The 24,011-nt window shown below is 49.0% G+C and overlaps 1 protein-coding gene across 3 annotated transcripts in view; it reads left to right on the top strand.

Moving 5' to 3' along the window:
* ZDHHC8 (zDHHC palmitoyltransferase 8) overlaps positions 1-24,011 on the top strand; it is a 77,441-nt gene that overhangs the window by 37,362 nt on the left and 16,068 nt on the right. For 2 of the 3 annotated variants that reach the window (XM_072599753.1, XM_072599755.1), the window contains exons 2-9: positions 11,003-11,124; positions 12,059-12,216; positions 18,530-18,702; positions 19,183-19,285; positions 20,223-20,314; positions 22,538-22,670; positions 23,177-23,285; positions 23,877-23,986. In XM_072599753.1, the coding sequence (XP_072455854.1) occupies positions 11,003-11,124; positions 12,059-12,216; positions 18,530-18,702; positions 19,183-19,285; positions 20,223-20,314; positions 22,538-22,670; positions 23,177-23,285; positions 23,877-23,986 (1,000 nt within the window). The remainder of the gene's footprint in view (positions 1-11,002; positions 11,125-12,058; positions 12,217-18,529; positions 18,703-19,182; positions 19,286-20,222; positions 20,315-22,537; positions 22,671-23,176; positions 23,286-23,876; positions 23,987-24,011) is intronic. The other variant, XM_072599754.1, reaches the window with a different exon arrangement.

The following is a 24,011-nucleotide window of genomic DNA, read 5'->3' as shown; positions in this document are numbered from 1 at the left end:
CAGGGAGCTCAGGTGAGGGGTGCCGAATGCACCAGGTTTGGTCTCAGGCGACGATAAGTGTCGATGGGTGAGATTTTGGGGCTGCAGCAAATGCTCAGCCCACCCAAATCAAAACCACCTCACCAAGTCACAACATCTTAGACATGGAGACGCGAACCTTTCAGCCTCTGTTCTCTCACTCAGCTTCCCCTGGCTATCAACGCCTTCCAACGCCTTCTTTTTCTTCCTCTGCCCCCTGCCAGATCCACCCTCCTTCCACACCACGATCTCGTCTGGTCCCTCCTCTTCTTCAGAACCTTCGATGGCTCCCAAGTGCCTGCCAGGTCCAAGGAGCTTGGCCTAACCTTCATGCAGTCATAAAATCCCAGAGCTGAAACCCATAGCCCATCCCAATAACCCCCACGATGACATCCCCAATCGGCCTTTGCTGGAAGACTTTCAGCCTCCAGCCATCACCTGTCCCATTTAGGATGTGTCTGCCCAGCTGAGACTCCACCTTCCTCAGGAAGCCTTTCCCCAAGATGCCCCTCAATGTTGTCTTCGCCTTCCCTCTGCCAGCCACCTCCATTCATCCCTTGTTCCTACTTGGTGTTTGCATGCTGTCTCCACCACTCAGCTGGGAGCTCCTTGGGAGCAGGGACTGTCTGCTAATTTTCTTTGTATCTCCAGTGCTTAGCAGGGTGCAGGTGCCAGGGAATAGTAGGCACTCACTAATTGTTTATTGACTTCACTGATTGATTTGCCTCTGCTGTTTCCTCTCCCCACCCCCACCCCCAAATAGAACAAAGCTGCTGTTTCCAGGCATTGGGTACTGAAAGCAAGAGGCCCATGCTTGGAGGAGGAAGGATGGGGAGAATGGACAGGGAGGGGAGAAACTGGAGGCAGGAAGTCCAATTAGGAGGCCAGTCTGGGATGAGGAGATCAGGGTCTGGATGAGGGTGGTAGCCTTGGGGATGGTTAAGGGCCTTGTCCTTGGGCTCATCCAGAATTAGTGATGGAGCCCAGGGTAGGCCCAGGCCTCTTCTTGATCTCTTCTGAGATCAACTCCACGGCTTTTCCTATCATCCTAGTTGTGTCTCTTGTGTTCTGTGTCCTCCCTGGGTGGTCAGGCCTGTTTCTCCAATTAACCAGTGAAGGAGTCCAGCTTTAGAGCAACCAACTCCTGTCCTCTCCACAGTATGAGCCAGGGCAAGGTCAGGAATTCCGCAAACTTGGATGACAAAGGGTGCTTTGAGATCCCTGCCCTATAGTCTCCCCTTGGATGGTTTCAACTATCAGCATTTGTTCTAAGTCAGAGATCCTCCAACCACTGTGATCTTAGCAGGGCTGCCATCTTGTGATGGGTAGAGGGGGAAAAGGGGGGAAGGGAAAAGGAATGTAACTTCTACTATGTGCCAGGTACTGGGCCAAGCACTTTAAAATTGTTACTTCACTTGATCCTCATAGCCACCCAGAGTGATCAATACTGTTATTACCCTCATTTTATAATTGAGGAAACTGAGGCAGGCAGAAGTTAAGTGACTCACTCAGGATCATCCAGCTAGTGAGTATCTGAGACCAGATGGAAACTCAGGTCTTTCTGACTCCAGATCCACTGCCCCTGACATCTGCACTGCTCAGAGAGCAATATACCACAATACCTCCAATATACCACAAGAAGGGTGACGGTTTGGGGGGTGGTTTAGACAGGATCTGTGATTTTCTTGGCATGGAGAGCTCACAGAGAGGTTCCTTCCTTTCCTAATGTCGAGTCCCGCCTTGTCTGCACCTTAGTCTTAAAGAGGTGACTTTGAGGTGAGGTAGCCTTGTCTGGGTCACACTCAGTATGCGTTAAAGGGCGCTTCCCAGCCTTTGCCACCCCCTACCCCGCCCTCTGCCCAGGCCACCTGGCCTCCGGTGCATTTTCAGTGCTGTTGACATATTTTGCTTTCCTTCATCACTTTCATTTCCAAATAGATTCTTTTACTCCAGTGAACGACCAAGGTTTAGCAGCAAAGCTCACTGTGTCCGTATGTTTATGGCTGACATAAAACGTGGCTCCTCCAGCCTCCCTCCTCCCATTGCTGAAGTTTCCCAAAGGTGGAAGGGCTCTGTCACTCAATCCACCACCAATGTGTATTAAGTGCTTACTGTATGCTGGGGATAGAAAGGCAGAAACACACTCCAGTAACTCAAGGTCACAGCACATAAATAACTAGGTTCAGTTAGTCAACAAGCATTTATTAAGTGCTTACTGTATGCTGGGGATGGAAAGGCAAAAGCACAGTCCCTGTCTTCAAGGATACAACACGTAAATAACCAGACTCAGTCAATAAACATTTATTAAGCACTTACTGTGTTCTAAGAACTATGCTAAGCCTTGGGCACACAAAGAAAGGTTAGAGCCCTGGCCCTGAAATCAGGAAGATCCGAGTTCAAATCCTGCTTTTTTGACCTTGGGCAAGTTTGCTTAGCCTGTTTTGGCCACTGTTCCTTCTTTATAAAATGAAGGAATCACACTAGACTAGGAGTGAGGAACCTGCGGCCTCAAGGCCATATATGGCCTCTGTGAAGTTTGGATTCAGTCAAAGGGCCACACTTGAGGGCCTCAAGGGCTACATGTGACCTCAAAGCTGTAGGTTCCCCACCCTGGCGTAGACAATCTCTAATGTTCTTTTAGTTCTAGATCTAAGAGGCCTAAGGAAAGTGTGTCATTTAATAGAAAGAGCATTGCATTCTGGGTACTGAACCTGGAGGTACAGGACCTGAGTTTGAATTCTGTCTCTGCTGCTTATGCCTGTTTGGCCTTGGGCAAGTCACTTCACTGGACCTCAGTGTCCTCATCTGTTAAATGAGGGGGTTGGACCAAATGACCCCTAACATCCCTTCCAGCTCTGTGGTCTCGTGTCAGTGTTCAAAGACAGACAGGCAGACTCATACACACACAGTGTGTGGACTCTGGCCTCCTGCTTTTCCCATAACCTTGCCCACGTGGTTTGGACCCCAGGGAAAACCTCCAGTAATTATTCTCCCAGCAGCCTTGCCCTGCCTTGCCCTCTCCTTGTCCTGGGCCTTTCTCCTCTCTAGTATAGCACCATCTAATGAGTAGATAGTATTGGACTTCGAATTAGGAAGTCCTGGGTCCAAATCCCACCTCAATCCATGGATGTGTGACCTTGAATAGAGATGCTGGAGTGATTTGTCATTTCCTCTTCCAACTCATTTTACAGGTGAGGAAACTGAGGCAAACAGGGTTAAGTGGTCACCCAACTAATAAGTATCTGAGTTTGCACTTGAACTCAAGTCTTCTTCCAGGCCTAGCGCTTTATCCACTATGGCGCCACCTAGCTGCCCCCACACAATTTACAACAGTGATTTTATTTCATCCTCACAAGTGGTCAGGAAGTGCCTTGAAGTGATACAGGTAGAATTTGAACCCAGGTCCTTTGACTTCTAGCCCAGCGCTAGAAAATCTACTTCCTACCCTCATGTGATCCTGATTTCTGGGTTAGGTCTCTCTATTTACAAAGCTTTCTTATTTCATGTTTTACCATGATCACGATTCCCACCCGGGGTTAGCAGGCTCCTCAAGCCTGCTTGATGACGCAGGAGCTGGGAGCACCATCAGCTAGGCAAGTCCCCCCACATCTTGTGGCCCAGATCCAGGACCTGTCCTTGTTTGGTCAGGCTGGAGTCCTCAGGCTCAGTATTTGGTAAAGGTTAATGCTCTTGGCTTCCCTCCCTCCCCCTGCTGGGACACAGGGGCCTTTGTGGGAGCCATAGCCTAGCTGCTTCATTGCAAAGGGCACAGCCTGGGGGGGGCAGTGGTGGCTGCCTCCCACTCTCTGCCCTTTAGCCAGGGAGTTCATCGGGAGGGGACATAGGAGAAGGGACGACTGGTCAGGGCAAAGGGGAGGCTGGGAGGAGCAAGTGGCCTGAGGGAGTCCAGAGTGGAGCTGGCACCTTGCTGAGTCCAGGGAAGGAGTGACCACAGTGCCAGGCTGGCTGGGAAAGCCAAATGGCTAGGAAGGGAGGCACAGAGAAAGCTCTGTTGGCCAGAAACAGTGTGGCAGAGTGGATAGGGTGCCAAATGTGGATTCCAGAAGACCATGGTACAAATCTCTGTGTCACCTCCCAGCAGGTCCCTCCCTGGGACTCAGTTTACTCATCTGTGAAATGAGGGGATTAGACTGTATGGCCTCTGAGACCCCTCTTAACTCCAGACCTAGTATCCTCTAAGCTCTCACCAAGTCTGGGAATTTTAGACGTCTAAACTGCTACCCTTCCCCCTACCCCAGCCAAGTCACCAAAGATATTAAAATTTGACATTTTGTTTTTATATGGACTTTATCTTCCAATATAGCTCTCCTTATTTCAGCCAATCTTTCAGGGAGCAAAGAATAAAAAAAAGAGAGACAAAAAAGGCTGGTTAGCAAAGGGTGACCAATATATTAACTGAGTATGGCAATATGTACGCATTATTCCACAGCCTAAGGTTCTGCCTCTACCAAGATGGGAAGAAGGTACATTTACTTATCTCTCAGTAAGAGATTAGAGGTAGCCAGGAGTCCGTTCTCACACACTTAGCTGTGTGACCTTGGGCCAGCCACTTAACCTTTATCTGCCTCAATTTCCTCAACTGTGAAATGGGATAATAATAGCACTCACCAGTATTGTTGTGAGTTTCAAATGAGATCATACGTGTAAAGTACTTAGCACAGAGCCTAGCATACAGCAGGAACTTAATAAATGCTTGTTCCCTTCCTTCTTGACTAAAGCCAAGTTGTTTTTTTTTTTTTAATAATTACCCAATGTTTCCATTTTGTTTGCTATTCTTTTCATTTACCTTGTTTCAGCCCACCAGGTAGATTGTTTTCTTGACTGGTTTTCTTCTCTCTACATCAGTTTATAAAAATCTTCTCACGCTTCTCTGAATTCTTCAATCAATAAATTATTTATTTGCCAAGTACTGTGCTAAGTCCTACAGAGACAAAAGAGCAGAAACCAATCCCTGCCTGTGAGGAGCTTATGATCTAGTGGGGGGAGACAACATGCAAACACGTCTAAATCGAGTTGTCGGCATAAACAGGAACTAAAGAGGGAAGGCAGTGAAATTAGGAGGGGCTGGAGAGGACTTCCTCTAGGAGGTGGGATGTTAGTTGGGACTTGAAGAAAGCCAGGCAAGTCAGTAGCTGGAGTGAAGGAGGCATGGGGGACAGCTACCTCAGTGTAAAAATGCCAGAGGTCCCAGGTCACTGGATGCTGGGGGAGGGGGGTGCGTGTGGGAAAGTAAATTGGGAGAAGGCTGTAATCTGTATATTTAGAGAGCTTCCACACATTCAGTATTTGTGACAGGTCTTGCTGCCTTCCAAGTTGCCTGTCTATCCACCACCATGGGCTACCTCTGACAAGAGGGGGAATAGGAAGATGCCCCTTGAGTGGAGGCAGAGCTTACTTTGGACATACCAGCTCCCTGGAACTTATCCAGAAAGTCATGAACCCAAAGCTTATTTCTTTGCTCTAGGGTAACTTCACTGGTATCTCAAAGTAGCTTCTATTAGCTCTTTGGAGTTTACAGAAGGCTTTCCTCACAGCCAGCCTGTGAAGGAAGGTGTATGCTGTTATCATCACTTTACAAATGAGGAAACTGAGGCACAGAGAAGTGATTTCCTTTAGGTCAAGTCAGGATTCCAAGCCTGGTCTCCTGAGACCATACATAGGCTCTGGGCTCCTGGTTTCTTTCCCCACTTGAGCTGAAGAAGATCTCTTTATTTGGTTAATGATTATGTGGGTGGAGGGCCCCTGGGCCTGATAGTAATCAGGAAACCTCCTGGTTGGCTGGGAATGAGGTTGACATTGTGGCATGGGTGATTGAGCTTGGTACAGGGCACCAAGTACCTGGCATAGCACCTGGAACAAACCCAATGCTTAAATGCTTGTTGATTGATTGATGGAGACAGGTGAATCTGAAACCTGGGGGCAGGATGAATGGAAGTCTGGCCCACTTGCTCTGGGGGCATTGTTGACTTAGCATGATGTAGACCATTCTGCCCTGGGAATCAGAAAACTTGGCGGTTCTGCCTCTGACTTGTTGTGTGACCCTTCACCTCTCTGGGCCTCAGTTTCCTCATCTGTCAAGTGACAGAGGTTGGGCTTGATGACTGTGAAGCTAGGACTTTTTTTGAGCCTCTGGGCCAAGATGGTGGTTTTTTAGATCCTGAACCTTAGATAATCAGAATGAAAGCTGTGATTAGCCAAGGGCCGATGTGACTTCGTCCTGGGACACCCTGGAAAGGGAGGGCATGCTTTTCCCCACAGTGACCATGAGCCTTGTATCAATGCTATCCTGTGGTGGATAGCTGCCATCCCCAGAGTCCTACCACTTTGGCTTCTCTATGAGACCCACCTTCCCCTTGTTGGGGCTCTCAACTATGCCCAGATAGCAGTGAGAGTGGATGCTTCTCTCGCTGGGTACAAAAGGCTTCTTAGCTGGGGCTCAGACTGTGATGACGCGCTCATCTCCAGAATCTCAGAGGAGGAAGAGAAGTCTGGGACCTTCCAGTCTAACCCATTCTTGACCAGGAATCCTTCTGTCAGTGCCCAATGAGTGGCCATCTAGCCTTGGATTGAAGTGCTCTAGAGAGGTGCCCCTTCCCTGCCCCCTTTTCAACATTTCTCATTGTTAGGTTCTCCCTTGGACCCAAATCTGCCTCCCAGATTCCTACCCCCCACTTTGTAGTCCAGCAAAACAAGGGAAATCCATCTCCCCAAGGATAACCCTGCCAGGCAGATAGTGACAACTGCTGTATCCCTTCCAGTCATCTCTTTTCCAGACTAAATATCCCTAGGGCCATGACCACAAAGCCCACCGCCATCCCAGTTACAGTCCTCTGGACCTTCAGCCATGGTTCCTATAACTGACATGACTCCAGATATGGGCTGATGTGAGCAAAGGACCATGGGACACAGTGCAGGAAGCTATGGTCCTCTCAATGCATCCCAAGGTCCTACTCACTAAGTGTTTGGGCTGCTCAGCCGCATAATTGACACTTGGTGAACTTGCAGACCACTGCTTTTGAGAGCAGAAGCTTGGTGTAGTGAGTAGGGCCCCAAAGTCAAGCCTGAGGTCAAATCTTGCTTCAGACCCATACTAGCTGGTCATTTAATTTTTATGTGCCTCAGTTTCATCATCTGTAAAATGAAAGGGGTGGTAGATTCAGTGATCTCCTTGGTTCCTTCTAGTTCTCAATCTATGTTTCCTGTGGGTTTTGTGAATCAGGTGTGTGCCCCCTGTCCCAGGATGAAATGGCTTCTTCCATTCTACATGTGTGTGGTCCTATCACCCCACTCTTTATTAATGGCTGACCAGACATATTCCCTTTGGGAGCTAATACTTGCTTTCAAAGCTTTGTTAGCTAAGCTGTGCCCTGGATTCTTACTGGCACCAAATCATCCGCTGTCTGATAGAAAAAGACTTTTCATTTGCTCTCTGTCCTTTCCTCCCCCACCTCTTCTTGGCCACCAGCTCAAAGGGATGACTCATCTTTCTTGTCCACACTTCCTGGACTCCTTGGCTACTGTCTGTCCATCATTCATCACATGGGATGGACACATGGAGTGATTCGAAAGCCCTCACTCTTAAGAACTCCTTCTGCAGGGAAATGGGCCACTCATGAACCGCATGGCCCGGGCTAAGTCATCACCACTCGCTACATCAGTATCCCTGTCTATAAAATGGGATAATAGCATCTGTTTCACAGGATTGTTGTGAGCATCCAATGAGATAATGTAGGAAAATTTTTAAGGTGCTAAATTACTCTGAGTTGGTGGTGTTTTCATTATTTGTTATTGGAGATTTTCATCACAGATGGAAGATTGGGATAGTGGGGAATGAGAAGTGTGGAGGTGATGGGTGGAGATGCTAGAACTTCCTAGATGTAGAGGTGCCGGGGATCTCAGAGGTCATCTGGTCCAACCCCCTGCAATTTACAGATGAGGAAACTGAGACCTGTCAAGATAAAATGGCTGCTAGAGCCACCCCTCTCCTCCCTCTAAAAACAGAAACAGAAATTTACCTGCAGTAGGTTTGCATATATCTCTACATGTACATGCATTTCCCCTGGAGGACTATAAGCTCCTTGAGGACAGGGAGCTCTTTATGTCTATGTGCAATCCCTGGCACAGACCTGGTGTGTGTTAAATGCTTATTGATGGATGCAGTGGACAGAGGCGGTCACTGGAGGGGGCGGTGATGGCTTTGATGATGATCACAGCAGGAGGTTGGGGAGGATTGAGATGGAGGGATGAGGAAGCAGACACCTCTGACCCTTCTCTTGGGCGGTGGTAGGGTGAGGAGTGATAGGAAGGTTAGGGAGGATGCTGAAGGGAGCCTCCAGGATACCGCAGCCCAGGGATGGTCATTCTGGCATCTGGTAGCACAAAGAACTGAGAGAAGACCCTTCCACCCTGTGATGTTGGCATTGGAAGGGGCTACCCACTGCCTTTGGAGGTGGAGGGTGGAGAAGGTCTTGGTGGGCAAGATCAGTCTGGGGAAGGGTAAGAATCGAATCCAGCAAAGTTCCTGAGGGGTGGAGAGGCAGCCCTTGATTTAGAGTCAGAGAACCTTGATTCCAGTGCTGGCTCTGCCATTTACTTAGCCTCTCTAGGCCTCAGTTTCCTCCTTTGTAAAATGAAAGGATTGGCCTCTGAGGTTTCTTCCAGGTCTCAGATCTTCTATCCTTTCTGAGTGGCTCCCTGCTACTGCTTGGCCCTGGGGTGGGTACTGTCCCTCTTCTTTCCTCCCGCCCTCCTTCTGTGGACAGCCCTCTCCCATCAGTTGGCTGAGGTTGGCAGAGGTGGGGCAGGTTAAGGGCGGGCTGTCTTTGGGTGGTGGTGGACCTCCAAGAAGTGAGGGGATCCCTCTCCCATCTCTCCTGGATTGTCGATCAGTGTGTCTGGCAGAATGGAAGCCAGGATTCTGCCTTTGTTGTCCTCTCCTGGGGCAGGCTGACCCTGTTACTCTATCCCAGGAGGAAACTCTGTCTTTCTGACCGCCCCACTCTTAATTGAATGACGTTATCATTTCCTGTGTTTCTTGAATCCAGGGGCCAGCAATTCTCCTTGGACTTTCTCATGTCAGGCTGTGCACCAAAGGCCTCACGCTCTCCCAGTTAGGAAGGACCTGAAGACCATCAAGTCTGACCCCTTGTTTTCCAGAGGAAAAAAATGAAAGCTAGAGAGGTCAAGTGCCTTTTCAAAGGTCACTCAGATGTCCATTTTACAGATAAAGAAACCGAGGTTCAGAGAGATGAAGAGATTGACCCATAGTCACATAGTAAGTTAGCTAAGTATCTTCATTTGGGTCAGAGGCCTTCCATTCAAAGCCTCCACTCCCTGAGTGACCTTGGGTAATTTGTTTAACCTCTCTGGGAATCTACTCTGTAAAACAGAGGGAGAGCTTTGCGGGGCTTGGACCAGATGGTTGCTGAGGTCTCAGCTAGCTCTTGGTCTTACCACTCTCATCTTCTCATGCAAACTGTCCATCCCAGACTCCCTGACAAATGGGCTTTGGTTGGAAGATGCACTTCCTGAGGCAGCCCCTTTTACTTTGGGACAGTTTTGATTTGGGGAAAGATTTCCTAACTTATCTTCTTCTTTTCCCCCGCTTATGGTCACTGTGCATGGAGCTGGTCACACAAGTTGTGGTAAAGCCAATATTTGAAACCAGATCAGAGTTCTGAGATCATTCAGTTCAATCTCATTTTACGGAGAAGGAAACCGAGGACCAGGGAGACCTCAAGAGAAAAGGTCCAGAGGCAGAGTTTTGCTTGTGCAAGGGAACACTTCTCAACAATGAGCTGAGGCTGTCACTGTATGGACAGGCTGCCTTGGAAATGGTGGAGGATCTATCTCTCTGGATCCTCCAGGGGATACTGGGTGATCAAGTGTCTGGGATGCCCGGTGCAGCAACTGGAGCCAGAAAGAACTGGGCTCAAACCCTGCTGCTCTGATATACCAGCTGTGTGACCAGTCACTTCATCTCTGTGTGCCTCTGTTCCCTCATCTGTAAAATGGAGATAATAACTACCAGCTTCCAGGGTTGTGGGGAGGATCACAGGAGATCATCACGGTAAAGTGCTTGGCGCAGTGCCTGGCACCTCCGAAGTGCTATACCCAAGTTAGCTGTTGCTGCACCCATTATTATTATTTTCAGCCACTGGACTAATGACCACAACCAGAAAATCCTGCCCTCAAGGAACTCATATTCTGCTCCATGCCAGCACATTGAAGGGAGCAGTGACTAGGGAGGGTATTTTGATTTGGGAAGCCACAAGGATGGTGAGAGAAGCCATATGGCCATCATCCATGGAGGCATCCTTCCTTACCAGAAGCCATGATCTAGTGGTCTGATGATATTTCATAGAGAAAGTAGTCAGAAGAAAGGGAGGGACGGAGGAAGGCCCAGCAATGGAAACATGGCCATGCTTGGGTCTTGGGCTAGCTGAACATAGGGAGGTCTCCCCAGTTCAGACAGCAGGCAATCCCAAGATCCTCCAAGTCTGTCAAGGGGACTGCTGCTCAGATCCAGATGAAGCCAGATGTCATCAGAGGTCCTGTCCATCTCTGGCTAGCTCACCTTTGGTGCCTGGCCTGAAATGAGAAAGACAAGTAGCCAGATCCTTGCCTTGGGGAACCCAGGTAACCATAAAGTCACCCAGTGAGAAGTGGGGTGCAAAGACTCAGGTTCTAATCCAGGCTTTGACACCCACTAGCTCTGGGCCTTAGAGGAAGTGACTTCCTCTCTGAACTTCGGTTTCCTCCTTGGTGAAATGAGTGCTTTGGTCCAGATGCCTTCTCGTCCCCTATTTCACACTCTGCCTTAGGTCCTATCCTCTCCTGCTACCTCCAAGTTAGCCCCTTTAATGGGGCTCCCTTGTCCTAGTCGTCTCTCTAGGCATGACCATGAGGATTAGCCCACTTTAGAAGCACCACTGATCTTGGGATTTCTGGTCTTTCTCTGCAGGTGCCCCTGGTTAACCAGAGCCATCTCCCCAGCTGTCCCTGTCTACAATGGGATCGTCTTCCTCTTTGTGTTGGCCAACTTCAGCATGGCTACCTTCATGGACCCTGGTGTCTTCCCTCGAGGTAACAGGAGAGGGCAGTGGCCACCACATCCAGGGTGTTCCTGTAGACTGGGATCCAGGATGGCCACTGGTTGGGTCACTTCTGTGTCCCACAGGGGAAATGGGAGGGGACCTGACCACCAGCTAGGGATGAGGAGCAGAGCTGGTGATGGGGATCATAGCGAGAACCGCGACTCAATGAGACAAAACCAAAGGTGGGTCCAAAGACCGGCACCTTCAGAGCTAGGGTTTGAACCTAGCCCCTCTGACTGTATAGTTCCTATTAATCCAAGGGAGAGTATTTGATGGAGGTGTCTGGGGCATATCCATTCCAGTGAACACAGGGTGTCTTCATGTGTAGGACTGTCATGCTGCTTTGTGCTCTTTGAGGCTGGCCCTCCCCGATCCCTCCCATCCCCCTTCTCTCTGGACTTCAGCATCCCCCAGGCTAGATGGCACGACATACTGAAAAGAGCTTTGGATTTGGAGTCAGGGGAATTGAGTTTGAATTCTGCCTCTGTTCCTGTCTTCTTAAGTGACACTGGCCAAGTCCCTTCTCTTCCTTGATCCTCAGTTTCCTTCCTTGTAAAATGAGGGGATTGAACTGGATGATCTCAGATCTCTGACCTGAGTTCAAATCCTGGCTCTACCACTATTTGTGTGACCTGGGACTTTTTCCCTTTCCCTTTTCCCACTTTGGGCCTCACTTTTGCCCTTAGTCAAATGAACTAGGGAGTTGGACTAGGTGCTCTCCAAGTTCCTCTTGACAGTTAAAACTTGACCAAAGCCCCATCTGGGCTCTGGTCTGGCTCAGGCTCTGAGACTGGCACCAAGATTAGGGTTGGACCCTGGGTATCCTTGTTTACAGAGGTACATCCTGGGTGGTGGGAGCCTCCCTCATCCTTCTGGATGGGCAGTAACTCTCCTCCTTGGCTTTGCCTCTTGGGTGTGAGCAGCGGATGAGGATGAGGACAAGGAGGATGATTTCCGGGCCCCACTCTACAAGAATGTGGAGATCAAGGGGATTCAAGTACGGATGAAATGGTGCGGCACCTGCCACTTCTACCGGCCCCCACGCTGTTCTCACTGCAGTGTCTGTGACAACTGTGTTGAGGTAACTGCCACCAGCCCAGAAAGCAGAGGGGCTGGGCCAGGAGTTAGGAGACACCACAACCAGGGGCTTAGGCTTGGGCTGGGGGCTAGGGAAACCACAATCAGAGGGCTTGGGGCTGGGCTGGGGGCCAGGGAAGCCACAGCCAGGGGGCCTGGGGCTGGACTGGGGGCCAGGGGAGACCATAACCAGGGGTCTTGGGGCTGGACTGAAGGCCAGGGGAGGCCATAACCAGGGGACTTGGGGCTGGACTTGAGCTATGGAGACTGACATCAGAGCTGGGAGGAGTGTGGGAACATCGAAGCTGGGGTATTGGAGGAACTGAAAGGAGTCCCAGTGCCGGGCCTGCACGTTTAGACAACTGAATTTTGAGTCGAGGGACCTGGCTTCAAACCCAAACCACTTGCCTTTCTCTGGGCCTCAGTTTCCTCCTCCAGCAGTTGGACAAAATGACCACTGAGGCCCTAGTCAGCTCCAGGTCTATGATCTGTAATGTCAAGATCATGTTGTCTCATTTTATAGAGAAAGATTCAGACTCATCCAAAGAAAGTGATTTGTCTTTAGCTGCCTGGCTTGTTTGGAATGAACTGCTCATTCCAAAGACTTCTTCATTCCTTCAACAGGAAACATTCATTAAGTGCCTACCTTACAAATGTCTTTGGCAGTGGGCACCGGGTGGGCACTGGTGGGTGCAGGGCAGCAGTGCCCTAGGATGTCTTGGGTGGGAAGGTGGCCTTGCCAAACCATGGAGTCCAACCTTCTATCCATTGTAAAAATCAGTTCCCAGACAACACACCACCTTTTCCTTCCTCCAATTGATTGTAAACTTTAGGGCAGTGGCTGATTTTTTCCTTTTTTTTATCTCCAGGGCTTAGCATTATACCTGGCACACAGTAGGTACTTAATTAGTGCTTGTTGATTGATTGACTGATGGAGCCTCCTTTTGAAAGCTTCCTACTGCCATGTTATAAGCCACTTCATTCCTTTGGGAACAGCCCTTATATATTACAGGCAACCCTAGATTGTCTCCCCTTTATTTGCATGAATTGGTCCCAGTATTGTCCCTGTGGAGCTGTCTAGTCCCTCCCTTCTGAGGAGGCATCTCTCATCCTCCCTGAACCACCCCTTAGACAAAATATCCTTGGTTCTTCAACCTTTCCTCAACACCATTGGTGGCTCTGTCGTTTGTCAGAGTCTCTTCTAAAGTATGGTGCCCACAACTGAGCATCAGCAGATAGTGGTCAGTGGGACAGCCACCTTGTGTATTTCAGCCACTGGGCTCTCCTACTTATTCATTCATTATATCAGCGACCATAATTTGGTCAGAGGTGGCAATGCTTCTGCAGATGCAATCTGCAGTGCAGTCTTGGAGAGTTGCTAACCTTAAGTCAACAGATGTAGGTTCAAGTCTTATGGCCTCTACTTTCTGTAACCTTGGATCAAGCCCTTTCCCTTATTGAGTCCCAGTTGCCTTATCTGTAAAATGAGAGAACTGGATTAAATCATCTCTTAAGCATCCTTTCCAGCTCAAAAATTCTCTGTTCTCTGTTCTAAGACTTTTCTCCTCTTGCTCTCACTTTCTCTGTTCTAGGGACCCTCCCACCTCTGACATTCCCTATTCTAAGACCCCTCCCAGTCCTTACGTACCCTGTTATCAGGCTTCTTCTAGCCCTGACATCCCCTGTTCTAAGGCTCCTCCCAGGTCTGATATTCCTTGTTATAAGGCCTCTCCCAGCTCTGACCTTTTCATTCTATCAGCTAAGGTCTTTCCAGTGGCACTATCCTATGATTTTAGGTATTAGAGCTCTAGATCAACTGACTTGATCCCTGAAGTCCCAGTGGCCTCTGATGGGAATGGACTAGGCTCAATAATCTGTCTCCTGATCCTGATGCCACAGGCGTCAGAGCCAGCAGAGAGTCCTGCACCTAGGGACTAGGGTGAGCCCGACTGGCTCTCCCAGGGAATTCTGGACAATGTTAGTGGTTATGAACCAAGAGAGGGGCTTTACTCCATGCTGTGCTCTTCTCTTGGTCTGCTGATCTGATCTGACACTAAGCCAGGTGGGGTGGGGCCCTCACAGTAGAGCAATGTCCAGATTTCACTGCCTATGGGACATTTCTATCCCTTGACCATCTCTAACTCACCATGTCCCAAACTGAACTTGTTATCATTCTCTAAACCCTGCCCCTCTTCCAAACTTTCCTCTTACGGTTGTTCATTCTCCTGTTCACCCAGGCTGATCACCTTGGGGCCATCCTTGACTCCTCATTCTCTCTTACACTCTATCTTTTCATTTCTACCTTCATGACGTGTCTCAGACATGCCTATTCATTCTCTGTTCACACAGGGGCTGCCCGACAGAGGCCCTCATCACTTCTTGCCTTACTGTTGTCGTTGTTTAGCTATGTCTGACTCTTTGTGACCCCATGGACCACAGCACACCAGGTCCTTCTGTCCTCCACTATCTCCCCAAGACTGTCCAAACTCATATTCATTGTTTCCATGATACTATCTATCCATCTCATCCTCTGCCATCCCCTGTTCCTTTTGTCTTCAATCTTTCCCAACATCAAGGTCTTTTCCAATGTGACTTAGTCTTCCAGGTGATTTAAGCAAGTCACATGGGTCTATTAATGAATGGGAAAAATCTTCCCATTTAAATTGCCATTATCCTTCCAGTGAATAGCCTGAATTGATTTCTTTAAGCATTGACTGATCTGATCCCCTGGCTGTCCAAGAGACTCTCAAAATCTTCTCCAGCACAACAATTTGAAAGTGTTGATTTTGTAGCATTCAGGTCCTTAACAGTCCAACTCTCACAGCCATGCATTGCTACTTGAAAAACCATAGCTTTAACTATACAGACCTTTGTGGGAAAGGGGAAGTCTCTGCTTTTCAGTCTGTTGTGCAGATTTGCCATAGCTTTCCTTCCAAGGAGCAACTTCATGGCTGCAGTCACCATCTGTGGTGATCTTTGAGCCCAAGAGTATAAAATCTGACCCTGCTTCCATTTCTTCTGAATCTGTTTGACAGGAAATGATGGGGCCATTTGCCAAGATCTTGGTTTTTTGATGTTAAGTTTCAAGCCAACTTTTGCTCGCTCCTCTTTCATCCTTAATAAGAGGCTTCTTAAGTCTTCTCCACTTTCTGCCATCACAGTGCACATCTCAGATTATTGGTATTTCTCCCAGCAACCTTAATTCCAGCTTTTGATTCATCCAGCCTAGTATTTCACATGCTGTACTATGCATATAAGTTAAAGAAGTTAAGGTGACAATATATAGCCTTGTCATACTTGTTTCCCAGTCTTAAACCAATCAGCTGTTCCATGGTCAGTTTTAACTTTTACTTCTTGGCCTGCATACAGGTTCCTTAGGAGACAGGTAAGATGATTTGCTTCTCCCATCTTTTTGAGTACTTGCTACATTTTGTTGTGATCCAAGCAATCAAAGGCTTTTGTGTTGTCAGTGAAGCAGAGGTAATTGTTTTTCTGGAACTCCCTTGTTTTCTTTGTAATCCAGTGAATGTTGGCAATTTGGTCGCTAGTTCCTTTGCCTTTTCAAAAACCAGCTTGCTTTTCTGGTAATTCACATATTGCTGAGACCGAGCATGCAAAATCTTATACATCATCTTACTGGCATTTGAAATTAGCTCACTTGTTCAGTAATATGAACTTTCTTTGACATTTCCCTTTTTTAGGATGGGGACATAAACTGATCTTTTCCAATCCAGTAGCCACTATTGAATTTTCCAAATTTGCTGGCATATTGAGTGCAGCACTTTAACATCATCATCTTTAAGGATTTTAAATAGGTCAGCTGGAATTCCATCACCTCCACTAGCCTGGCTGTTAGCAATGCTTCCTAAGGCCCACAACTTCATTCTCTAGGACGTCTGATCAGGTAGTACACCATTGTGGTTATCAGGGATGTTAAGAGCTTCCTTGTATAATTTTGTGCATTCTTTTTGCCTCTTCTTAATCTCTTCTGCTTCTGTTAAATCCCTACCATTTTGGTCTTTTTATCATGCCCATTTTTTTGTATGAGATGTTCCCTTGGTATTTCTAATTTTCTTGAAGAGATCTCTTGTCTTTCCCATTCTGTTGTATTCTTCTATTTTCTCTTCTTTGCCCATTTAAGAAAACCTTATCTCCTCTTGCTATTCTTCAGAATTCTGCATTCGGCTGGCTATATCTTTCCCTTTCTCCTTTCCCTTTTATTTTCCTTCTTTCCTCAGCTATTTGTAAAGGCTCATCGGACATCATTGCTGTCTTGCTCTCCTTTTTCTTTGGGATGTTTTTTTATTGCTGCCTCCTGCACCATACTGCAAACCTCTGTCCATAATTCTTCAGGCCCTATTTGAAGTTTTCTTGGCAAAGATACTGAAATGGTTTGACATTTCCTTCTCCAGATCATTTAGGGTCATACAGCTGGTAAGTGTCTGAGGCCGTATTTGAACTCAGGAAGATGAGTCTTCCTGACTCCAGGCCCAGTGCTGTATGCACTATGGCACAACCTAGCTGTCCATCAGACTATTGTAGCAGACTTCTGGTCTCCCCTTTCTCTCATCTCTTCCATATAGCTACTAACATGTTATTCCTAAAATGTAAGTTTCACTGTTCTCTTCCCTTCTTCAAGAAATAAGGTGGCTCCCTGTTCCCTCTGGGTCCTAGATGAAATCAGATTCATTTGTCAGGTGAAATACAAACTCCTGTTTGTAACTTAAGGCCCATCACCATCTGGCCTTGGCCTACCTTTTCAATCTTATGATACATTTCTCTTCTCCACATACTCTAGGACATTTCAGTTAGCCCTCTTAGTGTTCCTCACATATGACACTCCATCTCCACATCTTTGCACAGCCTATTGTCTATGCCTGAAAGTCACTCCCTTCTCCACCTCTGCCTCTTAGAATCTCTGGTTTCCTTCAGAGCTCTGCTTAAGCTCCTCTTAAGGGAGGCTTATTGACCTCTCCCCCTTATCTGTTAGTGACCCCCTTGATTAGTTACCTTGTATATCTTTTTGAATTGAGTTTCATGTGTATATATGTATTCTCAGGCAGGATATGAGCCCATTGGAATGTGAAGAGAGTGTTTCATCCCCATGTTTCTATTCCCTTCTGCCTACCACAGTTCTTGATAAAGTGCTTGATTGATTGAATCTCAGCGTTGGAAGGGACCGTCAAGCCCATCTGCTCTGACCCATTCCCCTACAAAAGCTCTCACGAATTGGTCATGCCTCCACAGCTTGGCGACTTCCAGGGATGGGCAATTCTCAGAGAGGAGTGCTGCATCTCAAAGGATCCTCTCCTGCTATTGGACAGCCCCCAATATTAGGGACTTTCCTCTTATCTACAGCCCAAATTTTCCTCTTCTCCCCATTCCTCCTAGTTCTGGTCTTTGATGCCTTTCCAGATATTTAAGGCCAGCTAGCATGCCCAGCTCTCCCTTTAACCTGCCCCAAACTATATCTCTTCTTGGCCCAAAGGAAGGTGCCCTTGACTCTCTGGAGATCATTGAGCTGGAGAGTGGGTATCCACAGACTGACTCTTCCTTTGCTGGGCCACCTGCCAAAGTGGAAGGAGCCCTGGAGTCAGGAGACTTGGTTTTGAGTTTCTACTCTGACCCTTACTGCTCTTTGATTAGGGCTGGTCACTTAAGCTCTGTGGGCCTCAGTTTCCATGTTCTGTAAACACAGTAGGTAAACTTTCTCTTAGAGGGTAAAGGACCTGAGAGCAGAGACTGTCTCTCTTTTGTCTTTTATCCCCAGTACCTGGTACAGAGTAGGTATTTTCAACTCTATTGCTGATGGTGAATATTCAGGGCTTCACCTCCACTCTCCTCCCTTCCCACATGCTCAGGGCCAGGGGTCTGGATTCAGTGACTACTTCAAGTCCTTGCCAGCTCTTGGTCTTGGGGTTCACTGCTAGTTGTATTACTATTGCCACCATCAGGCACTGGTGCGATCCCTCAGGACACCATCTACGCGGTCTCATTGGAGCCTCTGTTGGGTAGATACTGCTCTTATGGGGATAAGATGAGGACAATGAGGCTGAGTGAGGCACAGCCAGCTGTGTACCTTGCTGGTAAACAGAAGAGGCAGAATTTGAATCCAGCCCTTCCTGATGGCAAATTCTAGGCTCCAGCCCTTCCCAGGGCTGCCTTTCAGAGGCTCCTTCAGCTCCCCAGAGCCTGAGGCCCATGGCCCAAGGCCTAAAACCTGAGAGAGAGCTAGTGGGTTAGAGGAGGAGTCATGGCCCCATGGTTAGCCATGCCTGACTTGCTTCTCTCTCTCTCTCTCTCTCTCTGCCTTGCAGGACTTTGACCATCATTGCCCCTGGGTCAACAACTGCATCGGGAGACGCAACTACAGATACTTTTTCCTCTTTCTGCTGTCGCTCAGCGCACACATGGTTGGCGTCTTTGCCTTTGGGATGGTCTTTGTCCTCCATCACCCTGACCAGCTAGGGGCAGCCCACACAGCCATCACGTATCCTGCCTGCCTCACTTCTCTCTCCTCTCCCCCCCTCCCTCCTTTCTCCTCCCTCCCCCTTCCTCCTCTCTGTTGCCATCCTTTCCTTCCTCCTCTCCTTCTTCCCTTTCAAAGTTTCCCTTGTCTCTCCTTTTTTCTTTCCCACTCTCATTTCTTTCCTTCTTCCCCTCATTTCCTTTGCCTCTTTCCTTCCCCCTCCTCTTGCCTTCTTCTTCCTCCTTCTCTTCCTCCTTCAGTTTCCTTCTTCCTTCTACCCATTCATCCTCACTCCCTCTTTCTCATCTCCAGGAGGTTGGGAGAGTTGGCCAAGGATAACTGTGAGCCATTGGCCTTTCCTCCCTGACCCCAGCGGGTGCTAGGAGGGACTGACTCCCAGCCCAGGGACAATAAGGTCAGCTGCCTGTTCTGGCTCCTGGTTTTGGGTATTTCCCAAAGGTTCCCCTTTCCCCCACTAGCATTTACCTTAACACTTCCCAGAATGGCCGTCATGTGTGTGGCTGGCCTCTTCTTCATTCCCGTCATCGGCCTCACTGGCTTCCACATTGTCCTGGTGGCCCGGGGCCGTACCACCAATGAGCAGGTAGGGACTCAGCCTACAGGAACCCGGGAAGAGGAATTGTCCCAAAGGCAGGAGGAGGGAGGAGTATGGACCTAGGTCAGGTTAAGGGGGTGGTTATCAAGTAGCCTGGTCCAGTGGAAATAACCCTGGATTTGGAGGCTCTTAGGAGGTGGGTGATCAGGGGCAAGTTCCCCCCATCCTCAACCTCATTCCTTGGCCTATTTTGTAAAATAGGGATGATAATCTTTGCACATTTTCCCTCAAGTGGCTCCCTCAAGGAAAGCACTTTGCAGGCCTTTCCATGACACCAAAATGTTAGATAAATGGGCATTATGCTTGTGGGGAGTTATCTGGTAGAGAAGCCTGCTTGGATGGTCATGCTAAGGGCTTTCCTCTCTGAGTCTCAGCTATCCCCATCTGCAAAATGGGTGTAAATAATCTCATTTTGCCATAGCTTCCTTGAGGACTGCCTCCCCCATCCAGTTTGCAAACTTGGTACCCTGATCTCTGGGGATCCTCAAAGAGGCCCCTGCTCCCCCATGTTACTCTTCATCATCAGAAAATCCCCTGACTCTGGGGTCAGAGGAATGGGGTTCAGATCTCACGTCTAATGTTCACTTCAGGAGTAACCCTGAGGGGCACATTAGCACATCACCATGTCCATGCCTCCTCTTGTTTCTTCCTCTGTAAAATGAGGGAGTCAGACCAGTTCAGCCCTGAGGTCTTCTCCATCCCGAGCTCTAGCCTCCCTGTGATGGCGATCAGCATTGCTACTTGCATTTCTTGCTGCCTGAAACTTTTCATGCATTTGCTCGTTTGATCTTCCCAAAAGCCCTGGGAAGGAGGTGCCACTGTTATCCCCATTTTACAAATGAGGAAACAAACTGCATCTCAGAGAAACAAAATAGCATAGACTCAGAGCTAATGGGTTGGGGATGTGCGCTGAATCTTTTTACAGGTGACAGGCAAGTTCCGTGGAGGCGTTAATCCATTCACTCGAGGATGCTATGGGAATGTAGAGCACGTATTGTGTAGCCCACTGGCACCCAGGTAAGATAGAGCTCTGTTTGTGCTGGGGAGGGGGAGGAGGCGAGGTGCCCTGTGGGTGAAGGAAATCTCAGAGTCTGTGCCCTCTGGACCCTCACTGTCGGCGACTGGCCGTTCTGTGCCTTCTAAGGAACACTGGATTTAGTATCTGAGGACCCAGTGTCAAATTCTAGTTCTGCCATTATTATTAATTGATCCAGGGGGGAAAGCATTGGCTCTAGAACCCAGGGACCTGGGTTCGAATCTGTGTGTGTGATGCTTTATTACCTGTGCAGCCTAAGGCAAGTCACTCCATCTCCCTTGGCCTCAATTTTCTCGTCTGTACAATGGAGGGGTTGGGCTCAGTGGTCTCTGAGGTCTCTTTAGCTAGCAGTAGTGCCATAATCCCATGAACTTGGTAGCTCTGGGCACATCCCTTCCCTGCTCTGGTTCTTAGTTTCTTGCATCTGTAAAATGAGTGTGTTGGACTAGCTAGTGATAGAATTACATCACAACATTTTCAAGCTAGAAGGGACCTCAGCCGCCAACCTGTCCAACCTGCTGAAAAAATATGCCCACTACAACACACTCAGCAAGTGATTTTTCCCACCACTGGTAGATGACTCTCAATGAGGGCAACTCATCACCCTTTTGAGGTGGCCCATGGCACTCACTCTTGGACACCTCTGATTTTTAGGAAGGCGTTCTGAGATTCCTTCCAGCTCAAAGTCCTAGGACGATGCCTTGCTGTTATCTTTGACTGTGGTTACGTGTCCATGGTCTTGGAGGCCCTCAGTCAGTGACTGGCCAATCTATGGCCCAAGAGTGCTGTCCGTGGTCAGTGGCCAGATTGCCTTGGGGCTTCTGTGGTCACAGACAGGTGCAGAGATAGACCACAACCACATGGAAACGTAGCACACACTTTAATCACCTACATGCATGAGTGGAATTGTATTGCATGCAGGCCCATACACACAGGCTCACATCCTACTGCCCAAATGCACCTTCACATGCGGAATCCTAGACCCCCACGTGCACACACCATCCACTCATCCTTTCCTGCACAGGCCTGTCTTGGTAATGAGCTCCTGGACTTCCTTCCTGTACTTGCCCTTGGCCTGGCTGCTGATCTCCACACAGAGAGACCTTATCAGAAAAGCCAATGATGACTAATGATGGGTCCCTGTGCCTGTGGGTGCAGTGAGAGCTTGACTGTTGCTGGGCCTGAATTCCTCTCTCCCTCCCAACCCCAACTCCCTGTCACATCTCTCTCCATGGGTCCCCACTCCCCTCCCCCACCTGCTCTGCTCTGGCCTGAGTCATCTGTCATCCAGGATCAGCTCTGGCCTTCAGGTACCCCTTTTCTCCCCCCTTAGGCTAGGCTGTAGTAGAGCTGCTGGGGAGGCAAATCTCCAGAGCCCCCCAGCTCCATCTTCCTGGAACATTTGGAACGTTTCCTTCCTGTCCATGAGGCCCATTCTCACAGAGGCTAATCAGAAAATCTCAGTTGGCCCAGGGCTCCACCTGCCTATCCTCTCCCTTTTCTCCTGGTTTTCCCCTCCCTTCTCTCCCTCCCCCTTCCTAGTCTTTCCTCTCTTCTTCTCAGCCTCTTTCTTTTTTTTCCTCCCTCTTCCTTCTTTCCTCTTTTTCCACACTGCTCCCCAACCTCTTTCCTCTCCATCTTTTCTTCCTTTCTTTATCTTCTGATTTTCCTGCCTTTATTCTCTTCTTAAAGTAGAAAAAGCCCTAGAGGTAGAATTTTACATCTGTTAGTATCCCAGCTCTTCCTTCATGGCTCTGGATAAGTCTAGGCCTAAGGTTCGTGCCTTTGGAGACGGAAAGAGAAGATGAGAACCTGAAAAGGACCCCAAAGACCATCCAACACCAATCCCTTCATTTTTTAGATAAGAATCATGGAAGCAGCCTGCTGGAGTGGAAAGAACATAGAACTCTCAGGTCATGAGATCTGAGTTCAGATCCTGGCTCTGCTACTTACTACCCATATGACCCTGGGCAAGTCCTTGAGCCTTCCCTGTAAAGCAACAGGCTTGCACTAGAAGAAGTCCATTCTAGCTCTGATGTTAGAGTTCTAGGTTCCTGAAGCCCCTTTCAGCTCCAAATCTTATGAACCCATCATCCCCTTCCTCCCTTACTAGGCGCAGCTCTCCTTGGCTCATCCCCATTGAAGATGGGGGGGGCAGGGCAAGTAGGTGCCATTCCCACCAGTCTGCTATCTGACCCTTCCAGGTATGTGGCAGAGCCCAAGTTGAGGCTGGCTGTGAGTGTGAAACCCCCATTTCTGCGACCTGATCTCTCCGACAGACAGGTTTCTGTGAAGGTCAGTGACAATGGAATCCAGGCCACCTTGAGTCGCAGCAAGGTGAGGCAGGGTCCAGGCCTGTCCCCCTGGGCCTATGACTGGGAGCTCTGGGACAGAAACTCACTAGCTGATGTGGAAAAGGAACTGACTTGGGAGCCCAGGGCCTGGGTTTCAGTCTTGTCTGACCTTGGACAGGGGACTTTCCCTTCTGAGAAACTCAGTTGTCTCATCTGTAAAATAGGTACAAATAATTATGGCTTGTTTTCCTCAAAGGGTTACTGTGAGCCTCCCCTGGGATAATGGCGTGCATGTATTCCTCTTCTTTTGAGACTAGGATGGGGAGTGGAGGCCAGAGAAGCCGGGGGTAGAGCAAGCCCATCTTGGGGAGGGGAAGGGTTGGAAGATGGCAGCACTCATACCCAAAGTCCAAGGGATGTCAGGTGAGCATGGAATGCCCAGAAGAGGGGGCCTTCCCAGGTGCCCCCAGCCCCTTGGGCTTTTCTGTGGGGAGGGCAAAGGGTTGCGCAGTCTGACTGGGGCCTCTGACCACTAACTCTCTGATTCAGTCCAAGATTAGCCTGGGAGGGCTGGATGAAAAGTCTCTGGACCTGCAACCTCCCCTACCCCCCAAGGGAGAACCCGGCAAGTACACTGAGCTCCAGGGGAGCAGTGATGGTGAGTAACGCTAGGCTGTGCCTGTCTGGGCCAGAGTTAGGTAACTCTTTGGGAGACATGATAGACACCAAGGATGGGAGAGGGGGAGAACAAGGGAGAAGGAAGGAAGAAGGAGAAAGAGAGAAGGAAAGGAAAAGAAGGGAGGAAGTGGGGGGAAGCGAGGAAAAGGCAAAGGAGGGGAGGAAGGGAGAATGAGAAAAAGGAAGAGGTGATAACATGAGGCTAGGGAAGGAAAGGTAAAGAAGAGGGAGAAAGGAAGGAGAGGGAGGGAAAGAGAAGGGGAGAAAGGGAGAAGTAGAGAGGGAGAAAGGGAGACTAAAAGGTGAAAGAGGAAGGGAGCCGATTGCCTAGAGAAAGCCTATAGGATGAGGAGATCGGTGTTTGAGAAGCTGGGGGCCAGAGCATGCTTGCGCTGCGGCCAGTCCTGAAAACCCCAGTGAGTAATACCAGCCTTAAAGCAGGCTCCCCCAATTAGCAGCCTCCTCTGCCCTGCAGGGCCCACCATGTTGGTATCCCCTTCAGGCCCCACCTCCTGGAGGCCCACAAGGATTCCTGACCTTGGTGCCTGAGTCTGTCTGTCTTTCTCCCCAGAGGGTGGCCTATCCCCTAAGCTGACCAGCCCCCCAACTCCTGCCATGTACAAGTATCGGCCGGGCTTCACCAATAATTCCAAGATTCACTACCATGCCACGGCTGACCAGGTGAGGAATTGGCTCAGACTTTTCT

The sequence above is a fragment of the Notamacropus eugenii genome, chromosome 4, assembly GCF_028372415.1.
Source record: "Notamacropus eugenii isolate mMacEug1 chromosome 4, mMacEug1.pri_v2, whole genome shotgun sequence".
NCBI classification, from domain to species: Eukaryota; Metazoa; Chordata; class Mammalia; order Diprotodontia; family Macropodidae; genus Notamacropus; species Notamacropus eugenii.
Note: the sequence above shows the minus strand (reverse complement) of the source record. Positions and strands in the feature narration are given on the sequence as shown.